The sequence below is a fragment of the Peromyscus eremicus genome, chromosome 15 (assembly GCF_949786415.1).
Source record: "Peromyscus eremicus chromosome 15, PerEre_H2_v1, whole genome shotgun sequence".
NCBI lineage: Eukaryota > Metazoa > Chordata > Mammalia > Rodentia > Cricetidae > Peromyscus > Peromyscus eremicus.
Window position 1 is genome coordinate 29,134,823 of NC_081431.1, and position 11,860 is coordinate 29,146,682.

Sequence of the window (11,860 nt, forward strand, 5' to 3'; positions counted from 1 at the left end):
GTAGTGTCCTTCCCTATTCTTTCTGATTAGTTTTAGTTTGAAGCCCTGTTTTGTTATATACTAAAATGGCTATGCCAGCTTGCTTCTTAGGTCGATTTGCTTTGAATATCTCTTTCCATCCTTTTACCCTGAGGTGATGTCTATCCTCAGTATTGAAGTGTGTTTTTTGGATGTAGCAGAAAGATGGACCCTCTTTTCACATCCATTCTGTTAGTATGTGTCTTTTTATTGGGGAATTGAAATCATTTTAATGTTCAGAAATATCAATGAGCAGTGATTGATGATTCCTGTTTTGTTTCCTGTTATTGGGATTATTTATTCTGTCTTCTTGGATGTAGTTTACCTCTTAGGTTGGCGTTTTCTTTCTAGCACCTTCTGTAGGGTTGGATTTGTAGGTAGATAGTTTTGCTGGGTATAGTAGTCTGGGCTGGCATCTGGGATCTTTTAGAGTCTGCAGCACCTGTGTCCAGCCCCTTCTGGCTTTTAGGGTATCCACTGAGGAGTCTGTGTTATTCTAATAGGCCTGCTTTTATGTTACTTGGTCTTTTCCCCTTGCCACTTTTAATATTACTTGTTCTGTTCATGTAGCATTTTGACAATTTTGTGGCAAGTGGAATTTCTTTTCTGGTCCAGTCTATTTGGTGTTCTGTGTGCTTCTTGTACCTTGATAGGTAGGGAAACTTTAGGTTAGGGAAACTTTCTTTCATGGTTTTGTTCAAAATGTCTTCTGTGCCTTTGACCTGGGTTTCTTCTCATTCCTCTATTCCAGTTATTCAAAGATTTGGTCTTTTCATGGTGTTCCAGATTTCCTAGATGTTTTATACCAGGATTTTTTTTAGATTTAACATTTTTACATCTTATACAGTGTCTTCCATGCCTGAGCGTCTTTTATCTCTTGTATTCTTGGTTGGTGAAACTGCCTCTGTGGTTCCTTTTTGAGTTCCTGAATTTTTCATTTCCAGATCTCTGTTTGGGTTTTCTGTATTGATTCTATTTCTACTTTCAGGGCATGAACTGTTTTATTCACCTCCTTCCACTGTTTGTGTTTTCAGAGATTTAAGGGGTTCATTTCCACTTTGAGGCTGCATTTCCTCGATCATATTCATAAAGGATGTCTTAGGGCCTTTTTCTTGCACACTTAGAAAATGTGTCATTATCTTCCAGTCGATGGACAGGGCTACAGTGACTCCACATGCAGCTGTGCCCAAAGTAAAGGTACCTAAGCACTTCCAACAGACTGTTCTAGAACAAGAGAGGCAACAGTCCACTTCTATCCCATGCTGGCCATTCTGGTAATGCACATGTAAAAGATACAGAGATGCATTTCAGAATGTTCAGATAAGTGCTGCCAGGGTGCGGAGGGATCAAAACCAGGTGTGTTAGAAGGACCTGGAGGGCATGTACCTTGGGGGAGAGAAGGCTCAAGAGAACCAGAAAGGAGAATTCAAGGGTATAAAGGGAGCAGGACCAAGAAGCTTAGGGGCTCTGTGGCTACAAGCACGGACTGCTCTTTCGGAGCATCTGCATTGGACTCGTGGCTCACAACCATCTCCAACTCCATTTCCACGGGCATCTGGCGCCCTCTTCTGGCTGCCAGGCACCAGGCATACACCAGTGCATTTACATGCATGCCTGCAAAACACTTTTTTTTTTTTTCTTCTGGTTTTTCGAGACAGGGTTTCTCTGTGTAGCTTTGCGCCTTTCCTGGAACTCACTTGGTAGCCCAGGCTGGCCTTGAACTCACAGAGATCCACCTGGCTCTGCCTCCCGAGTGCTGGGATTAAAGGCGTGCGCCACCACCGCCCGGCAACACTTTGTTTTTTAAAGCTTAAGTATATTCTAAGTTCAAGTTAAAAAGAACTTGACTCTTTGGGTGATCAAATTACTTAAAGACAAAAAAAGGCTGGTTTCCTGGTGGATGAGCAGGGGCAAGAGAAGACAGTTTTATACTGACTGTCCAGATGACCTCGGTGAAGAAGGGGCTGCCAGCTCTTTGTATCTGTATAAAATCAAGTATATAAATATGACAGAAGCGAGGAAACAGTCTACAGGACCCAGGAGATTAACGGGAGCAGGAAGGGATGGAAAGGGGAAAGGGACGGTTAAAGGGGAATATGTTCAACACACAGTACACAGTTATACAAAAGGTTTAAAACCCGAATCTACGAAGAGTTGAAGACAGAAGGAACTGTTGGGATGGGCGCGTTTGCTTTTTGTGACATCGTCAAAATGGCTTGGTTTCTAAGGTGTTCAGCTGTGTCTTACCTGGAACCCCACCTAATTTGAACCTAGTTTTCATGTTTAAAAAAGATTCATGTTTTCACTGTCTTTACAAAAGAATTTATTTTCTCATTATTTGGTATAATACAGATTTAAAAAAAATATATAGCTTTTATGTTGACAAAAGCTTAATCTCCCAAAATAAAGTGCATTGAGAGTACCTATATTTTCTTTTCTTTCTTTCTTTCTTTTTTTTTTTTTTCTTCTGAGACAGGATTTCTCTGTGTAGCTTTGGTGCTCGCTCTGTAGACCAGGCTGGCCTTGAACTTACAGAGATCTGCCTGCCTCTGCCTCCTGAGTGCTGGGATTAAAGGTGTGAGCCACCACCGCCCAGCAAGTACCAATATTTTCAAACCAAATTCTTATAACCCAAACAAAAACTTTTTCCTAAGGAAAGAAAATTAACTGGGTCAGGCATAGCTACTGTTTCTGTTAATAACAAAAGTGTTAAAGTACAGTAAATTAAACATTTTAAAAGGTTGGGAAGACGGCTCAGCTGTTAAGAGAGTGAATTCAGCTCCCACAATCACTCTGGGTGGCTCACAACTGTCTCTAACTCCAGTTCCAGGGGTTCCAAAGCCCTCATGGGCACCTGCACTCATATGCACCTCCCACCACATAATTAAAGGTAATAAATATTTAAAATATTGAACAGTTTTATATTTTTACTATTGAAAGGGAAATGGACACCATTACAGTAACTCCTACTTGAGTACCATTTCCATTTCTAATCATTAAAATAAAAAAGAAAGCCTCATAGTGGCACATGCCTTTAATCCTAGCACTCAAAAGGCAGAAGCCAGTGGATCTCTGGGAGTTTGAGGCCAGCCTGGTCTACATAGTGAGTTCCAGGGCAGCCAGAACTGCACACTAAGACCCTGTCTTGAAAAAACAAGCCAACAACAACAAAAAGAAATAAGACTTGTTTATGGAGATAAAGCCTATAAAGTCAGAATTTCTAGTAGGTCTGATATTTTGTTTCTATCACTTTTTAATCATTTCTGTCACATTAGAAAATCTTGTTAGAAAATTTAAAGGAATCCTATATTGTTATCTAATTTCTTCTGTAATGTAACTTCCCACTTACTTTTCTAAACTAAAATGAAAAGATAATAGATTTGTTAAAGTACTCTAGTTTTAATTAACAATTTTTTTTTGGAGACAGGGTCTCTTTTCACAGTGCCCTGGAAACCCTGGAACTCACTCTGTAGACCAGGCTGGTTTTGAACTCAGAGATCTGCCTGTCTCTGCCTCCTGAATGCTGGGATTAAAGGCATGTGTCACCATGCCATGTCTTCTAAACTTTTAATTTTTTAAGGTTTATTATTATGATTTTTTTGATGTGTATGAGTGTTTCGCTTTCACATGTTTATACATTACATGCATGCTGGTGACCTTGGAGGCCGGAAGAGGACATCAGATCCCTTTGGAACTGGAGTCACAGACGGTTGTGAACTGTCATATGAGTTCTGGGAACCAAACTGGGAACCTCTGGAAGAGCAGCCAGTGCTCTTAACCACTGAACCATCTCTTCAGCTCCCAATAATCCAATTTTAAATAAAATAGCTCATAGACTACACATACCTGTAAAAGCAGGGTAAAACATGGCTAATCTGGTTTCTTTTACTTACTTATTTTGGTTTTTTGAGACAGGATTTCTCTGTGTAGTCTTGGCTGTCCAGGAACTCACTCTGTAGACCAGGCCTGCCTCTGCCTCCCAAGTGCTGGGACTAAAGGTGTGCACCACCACTGCTAGGCTAGTTTCTTTTTAAATATGTAAATTTTGGTGGTTTAAAATGCCTGCTTCCTCCTCTTCTGCCTTTACTTGGTTAAGCCAGACAGTGTTCTTGGCTATTTTAATTTTTGGTGTATTACTCTTGTTATACCTCCCAATGTCAAGTACAGAGGATAAAAAGCACTGGATCATAATGGCTAGTAGACTCCAATGATATGATCCAGGAGTTTCTTCCTTAATGGCTTTACCAGCTGTTCCTGTCTCCTGAAGACAGCTATCCTGTTGGCTACTCAGCATTCTCTATATCAGATCCTGGGAATGAGCCTTGCTATTGACACTGGAAAGTTAGCATTTAGTCCCTGTATGCATGAAGTGTGATGCTTGGTCAACGTGTGTGTGTGTGTGTGTGTGTGTGTGTGTGTGTGTGTGTGTGTGTCTTCCTGGAAAAAACCCACACGTCTGGGCGTCTTCTGGAGAGCTTATGGGCAGATTAGAAATTCAGTGATTGTAGGGAGAGGTTGGAATGTTGTGGGTCCATTGCCTAAACACAGTTTATCTTCAGCTCTTTAGCTCCTCCCTGAAGACCTGTTCCTTTTCCCTGCTTTGTGTCTGACCTAACATCCTTGTGACTAACAGGTAAAAACCTTTAGTGCATTCACATTAACAGGCCGCTAACTTCCACCAACAAAAAGGTTAAGAATACTGTGTAGCCTTGCCCTTATATCTGGGAAATAAAGATGAATACTATTGTGAATTAAATGTTTTTAGCATGCTTACAAACTTGGAGCACGTAAAGTATACCCACATCAAAATTACTGTTTCTACTTAAAGCATTTATTTCTGCAGATGCGAGGTGCCAGTGGCATCCCCCTGGCTCTGGAAGACGCACTCGGCCTCTGCAAACTGTATCCTTTCTAATTTGGCTGGTTTGGGAGGTAACAGGGATTTGGCATTTGCAGTATTACGCTACTTCCAAGACACCGAGCAAACTGAGGCTGATCTCTGGAACCACATACAGGTGACGGACAGAACCAACTCCACGTTTCTTTGGACCCCTGGCATGGCGTGCATGTGGTGGCGCGTAACACAAGACGTCACTTTACCTTGATATTAGCATTTCTCGTACCAAGGCAGGAGAATGGAACAGACCAAGGGCTGGAAGGCTCCTAGGAGCCTTCTGAAGGCTGGAAACACCTCCAAAGTGAGGCCAACTAAAACCAGCTCTCCTGCCGCCACAGCAAAAGCCAGTTTCTGAACATGAACAGTACTTATTATTCTACTAAAACAGCCCGCTGGGTAGAGTTAAGATGCTAATGAAAGGTACAACATACGAAGTTGTCTGTAGAACTGCATATCAGCAAGATATGTGGAAAAGCGCGGACCCTTTGTGCACAGCTGCCCTTGGAGCTACCAAACTTTTTCTTGCTTCAGCCCAGATCCAACTGCTTGTGGAAGTGCGCTGTCCCTTAATGAGCTTTGCTTCTGTGGGGACTGCAAGTCTCTGTCAACCCTTCCTTCAGGGACACCAGAACCCCTCCAGGCCCTGATACTGATCGATATGATTGGATTTTGCATGGGCTTAGCACCGCAGGTTAAGCAAACAGCCTGAGAAGAGATACACAGCCTTGCCTTTATATCCGGCAGCTGTGTGAAGTTAAATACAGCAAGGCAGGTGCTGACCGGTGCTGACCCATGCTGACCGACTAGGAAGGTTCCAGATCTGAACCTGGAGGGGCTGGCTATGGAGGAAGGACAAAAATGGATCATGGCAAAAAAGAAAAAAAGAAAAAAAAAAAGGTTCTTACTGCAATCTTATTCTCGTTCATGAATTATTAGAAAGGATTGTCCAGGATATTAACTCTCATCAGGAATTTGTTCCTTTGAACATCCTGAAGGGCTACATTGCCTGATGCGATTTGATCCCACGTTGGAAGACTCAAGACGGTCTGAAGCCAATGATGTCCCATGAACTCCAAGCCTGAGTACCACCATTCCTGAGAGGAAGGAAAGAGAACACAGGCCTAGTCAATACTCCTGGCATGTGGAAGACTGACCAGATCCCAAAAATGTGTCCCTGAGCGTGTTTTGTTTTGAGATAGGGTCTCACTGTGCAGCCTTGGCTGGGCTAACCTTGAACTTGGGCTGGTTCTCCTGCCTGTGTCTGGAGACATAGAATTATAGGCTTGTACTGCCACACATGGCTCTGGCACCTTTGAGCTTTTAAAAACAGGGGAATTCACAGACAAAGGGGATCTTTTTTTTCTCTTTCTTTCTCAGTTTTTCAAGACAGCCCTGGCTGTCCTGGAACTCACTCTGTAGCCCAGGCTGGCTTCAAACTCAGAGATTTGCCTTCCTCTGCCTCCTGAGTGCTGAGATTAAAGGTGTGCACCACCAGCTGGCTTCTTTTTTCATTTTCTTTGTTTTTCTTATCTCTTTCTTTTTTTCTTTCTTGTTTTGTTTTTTGAGAGAGTTCCTAAAACCAAAGCTGGCCTTGAATTCTCCCTGTAGCTGAGGATGACCTTGAACTCCTGATCCCCCTGGCTCTACCTCCCCAGCATTGGGATTGCAGGCATGCATTAACATGCACAACTGATAAAAATGGTTTTTGTTGTCCAAACTAGTAGAACTTGGGCGCATTTTCAGATAAGCACACATAATTGCACATGTAGTTGCTTATTTCACAATACCGTGCTGGGTGCAGAGTCCGAGTTTTACCTTTGAGGTGTTCCCGCGTGGACAGCAAAAGGAATGTGAAGAAGCCACAGAGGTGGGGAGAGACTGTACTAAGGGGGTTTGCACGAGGGGATTCTCTGAAGTGTAACAAGAAATGCAAAGCTCTTGTTACTGCTGCGAGTTTGGCCCTCTGTTGGTAAGGTCTATGATTACTGTGATTGGAATGTGTGTCTATTCCTCCACAATCCACATGCTGGAGGCCAACCCCTAAGGTGGTAGTACTGAATGTCGGGGATTTGGGTGATTGGTTCTGAGGGCTTTGGGGTTTATGTCCTTACAAAAGAACACGAGAAAACAACTTTCCTCCTTCCATTCTTAGGGCAAGCAAAAAGTAGGGAGAATAGAAAGATCGGGAAAATTAAGAGAACACCAGAAAGGAAGGTGTGGTGATATATGGTTTGCAATCTAAGAAATAAAGCTTGCCTGAAGATCAGAGGACAGAGGCAGCCACACACAGAGTTAGCCACAGAGGTCAGGCAGTGGTGGCATACACACACCTTTAATCCTAGCACTCAGGAGGCAGAGGCAGAGATCATCTGGATTTCTGTGAGTTCAAGGCTATACTGGGCTACATGAGGTGAATACAGTCTAAAGGAGAAACAGAGCCAGGCCGTGGTGGCACACACCTTTAATTCCAGCACTTGGGATCACACACCTTTTTTTTGTTTGTTTGTTTATTTTTGTTTTTTGTTTTTGTTTTTCAAGACAGGGTTTCTCTGTGCAGCTTTGCGCCTTTCCTGGAACTCACTCTGTAGCCCAGGCTGGCCTCGAACTCACAGAGATCCTCCTGCCTCTGCCTCCTGAGTGCTGGGATTAAAGGCGTGCGCCACCACCGCCACCATCGCCTTTAATCCCAGCACTAGGAAAGTTGAAACAGGAAGTGATATGGCTGGACAGAGAAAGGAATATACCTTGCAGGAGGAGACAGGAGTTTGGCCCTGCTCTTCCCTCCTCTTTCAGGCTGAGGAGTTGGTGAGGGAAGAGGTGGTAGTGGCTGTGACTTGCTCTGTTTCTCTGATCTTTCAGCTCTTGCTCTGATATCTGGCTCTAGGTTTTTATTACAAGACCAACTAGGATTCGTGCAGCAGGGAGGGGCTGCTTACTCTAGAGCAGTGGTTCACAACCTGTGGGTCGCAACCCCTTTGGGGATCCAACGACCCTTTCACAGAAGTTGCCTAAGACCATCAGATATTTACATGATGATTCATGACAGTAGCAAAATTACAGTTAGGAAGTAGCAATGAAAATAATTTTATGGTTGGAGTCAGCACACCATGAGGAACTGTGTTAAAGGGTCGCAGCGTTAGGAAGGGTGAGAACCACTGCTCTAGAGTCTGGCTGAAGTTAAGAAAGCCCATTCAATTAACAAAATGAGCTGTGAAGGTTCCAACATAGAGACAAGGTTCCTCTCCCATACAAGTATCTTAAATATGAATACTAAAATCCTAACAATCGGTGTGGAAGCCCCACAGGTAACTTTGAATATAGCTTTATTCCCTCCCTAGCTGTGGAGCTGCAGTTTTCTAGAAACCTCAGCAAAAGACCATAAGCATTGTTTGCAGTTGTGTGTGTGTGTGTGTGTGTGTGTGTGTGTGTGTGTGTGTATGTGTATATATATAAATAAAAAGTCTTAGCTTCCTTGTGTCACTGTTAGTATTCTGACCCGCCTCTTGGGGCCACCCTGTGTCCTGACATAAAAGTCTCATTTTGAGGAAAAACCCCTGCCCTTCCTTTCTCTCTTCCTCTTCCTCTTCCCCTCTCCCTCTCCCTCACTCTCGCTCTCTTTACACACACCTCCACTTTCTCTCCTTTCTCTCTTTCTGTCTCTCTCTTTCCTATCTTTCTATTCATCTCTCTATTATAATAAACGCTTTCCACATGGATGCAGTACCTGGGGGTGAGTGACTGTTCAATGCGCCACCGTCTGCTGCTGTATCTGCCCACCATGCCCCCCTGCACACGTGGGATACCCTGGCCCGGCCAGCTGGGGTCCCCCACGTGATATATCATAACAGTCATGCAATCCAACACATCTCCAGGAACCACCTTTGGACAAGGCGATTTCAGAGGCCACCAGAATCATACAATATTTGATTCTCTCTTGAAAAGCTCACCCAAAGTTGTGTGTGCATTATCATTTTTCTAAGCACTATTAGTGCCCATGCTTAAACCTATGTGTAAGCCTCTTTTTCATACACCCTAGCTCTACTTCTATTTAAGGAGTTAGCCTCAAATTATTTTCAGCATCAATGTCAAGAATCCTAGCTTCACTTGAGTGGAGGTCTCTGTAGAGAATTCAGGTGACAGGTGGCAGAGTAGGGCTATGTCTCTGGTTCCTGCTCCTTCTGCCACTGATGGGGGCACAGCCAGAGGCACATTCAATGAGGAAATCATCCTCATCAGATATTGAATTCTACGCCACAGTCTTAGACTTGCCAGCCTGCAAAACTATGGGCCATAAACTTCTCGTAAGCCCAAGTGGACTAAGACAAGGACTTACCATGCCTCCTAAAACCCAACTGGGAAGTGGGTTCTGAGGCTTCCTCAGAAGGGTGAACATCCCCACATATGTAAACCCACCATACACACACACACACACACACACACACTGTGGCATGGTGGCTGATGGTACATACCTTGCTCATGCTTAGCCAACATTTCTCCAGCAAATTCCCTTGTGTCTCAGAAAGATCCAAAGCTGTGCTCAGGAAGAAGTCACAACTATGCCCATCTCCCATCAGTATGTAGACATAAGCCATCAGGTGGTAGAGCCTTGGGTAGAAGACAGGGCCAATGGTGTCTTCAGCCACAAGGCTCTCTAAGGCCTAGAGAAGACAAACAACCAATATAACCAGAGGCTGGGGATATAGATGACTCAAATGGTGCAGTGCTTGTCAACAGGAGTTCAATCCCTAAAACTCACATTTCAAAAGCACAGCAAGAGCTGGGCATGGTGGCACAAACCTTTCCCCAGCACTTGGGAAACAGAATTTGAGGTCAGCCTGGTCTATATAGCAAGTTCCAGGATGGCCAGGGCTACATAAAGAGACCCTGTATCAAATAAGTAAATGAATAGATAGATAGATAGATAGATGATAAACAGACATATTGATAGATAAATAGATTGATAGATATGAACGTGGCATGTGTCACTTCTGTGACCTGGATGGTGTCACAAGCTTAAAATCCCAGCCTATTATTGAGGCTATCCCCATAGCTTTCCTAGTAACCACACATCCCTGAAAACACCTCACTGTCCCTGTGGTTTTACTTGACTCATGGAATGAGTCAGTGTTTCCTACATATGTGGGAAGGAACTTCATAAAATATTGAAGACCCACTAATCTGACTTTTGACCTTAGATATTTGGCATATCCTGCAGATAGATCCGTGGTATCCCTGGGTGTGATAGTTTAGGAGTCAGTGTGATCTGAATTTCATCACATGAAGAGATGTGGGGTATCAGCAATTGAGAAGATAGTCTGTCCTAAAAGGGATCCTGAAGTAAATCATTTCAGGCAATTGGATACCGGAGATCTCAGATGGAGAACTTGGTTGTGGATATGTCCTTAACTCGAGCTCAGATAACAGAACTTGGAGAGGACCTGTGAGATGGCCCAGAGCGTAAAAGGCACTCATCGCCATGGAACCTGAGTCCCATACCTGGGGAGCCACACCGGCAGGAAAGAACTGACTTCTGAAAGTGTCCTCTGGGGTCCACAGACACACTGTCACATGAACAAGCATGTGCGCGCGCGCGCGCACACACACACACACACACACACACACACACACACTCATCAAGTGTAAAAGAAGCTTAAATAAAAGAATTATAGGCTGAGAGCGTGACTGGACTAAGCATCAGTTCCCACAAAAAGGCACAAAAGGCTGTCTTGAAATCTTGAACCTGGAGGAGGTTGACCTGTATGCACAGTGAAGGAATCACATGTAAAATCCCTTCAAACAAACAAACAAACAAAACCCCCAATAACAGGCAAAACCATACAGTCATTGATAGTCTTATTTGATAGCAAATTTCAACAAATGGAAATATATGTATATCCACATGCAGGAAAAACTTGAGTAGTGGTATCATACAGTGTACAAAAAGTACAATCTCCGAATAGAGCAGTTACAATTTGTGGTTTTATTTAAAATTTGATTACATTTAGTGTGTGTGTGTGTGTGTGTGTGTGTGTGTGTGTGTGTGTGGTGTGCTCACATGTGCTACAACATATGTGTGGAGGTCAAAGAATCACTTTCAGGAGTTGGTCAAATTCTGGCCCTTAGCCTTGGCAGCGAGTATCTTTCCCTGCTGGGCCATCTCTCTGGCCCTTTTTTTTCTAACTTTTTAGGAGGATTGTCTTGAAAAAACTTTTTACATAAATATGTACAAATTCTGTAATGAGAAGACAGACAGTCAAGAAGTAGATGGGAATTCACTCGAGGAGGGATCTGTCTGTGCTGGAAAGCAGGGAGCAGGCCTCACCTTGAGGAGCTTAACCCCACTGTTCTGTGCCTTCCTTTCTTCTATTTGCTTCTGGAGGTGGAGAACTTGCCCTTCCATGTACCTCGAGATGCCTTCATAGTAAAGAAATGTTGGGGTTCTTCGCGCCACGAAAGTTTTAGCTTTATTGGAAAACCTGTGGAAGTCGTGCCATTGCTGAAGTCTGGCATACCTGCACAACCAGAGAAGAAATGAAAATCGGCCCTGCTCTCTGGATGGACTGGTGTCCTGAGAGAGGTCTCTGGATGTCAACTTTCAATACCTTGGCCCTCTGCCTGCCTCGGGTCTGACACAGCAGAATGGTAGATGATGTGGATCCAGTGTTGGTTTCACCAATGTTGGTTTTAAATTAGTGGGGCAGCCGCGCGATGTTATTCATTAAGCGGCTGTTACCGTGTGAGCAAAGCCAGGAGGCACGACAAAACCCAGTATCAGAGTTTTATTGGGGTGGGGTGGGGGGACAGAAGAGAGCATGGCCAGGTCTATTGGAAAGACACTTGAGGAGAAGGGGGGGAGGGGGTAGGAGGAGAGAGCAGAAGAGAGGGGAGGAGTCTCTGACCAGCTTTTTAAGGATTCCCCTGCACATGCGCATATGGGCTTATGGA

The 11,860-nt window shown here is 43.9% G+C and overlaps 1 protein-coding gene across 1 annotated transcript in view; it reads right to left on the bottom strand.

Annotated features, from left to right (window-relative positions):
- Nucleotides 1-4,827: 4,827 nt before the first annotated feature.
- The window catches only part of Adcy10 (adenylate cyclase 10), an 89,039-nt gene continuing 82,006 nt past the window's right edge, over nt 4,828-11,860 (bottom strand). The window contains 3 exon segments of the mRNA XM_059280993.1: nt 4,828-6,009; nt 9,385-9,573; nt 11,238-11,427. Coding sequence (XP_059136976.1) covers nt 5,848-6,009; nt 9,385-9,573; nt 11,238-11,427 — 541 coding nt within the window. The 3' untranslated portion in view covers nt 4,828-5,847.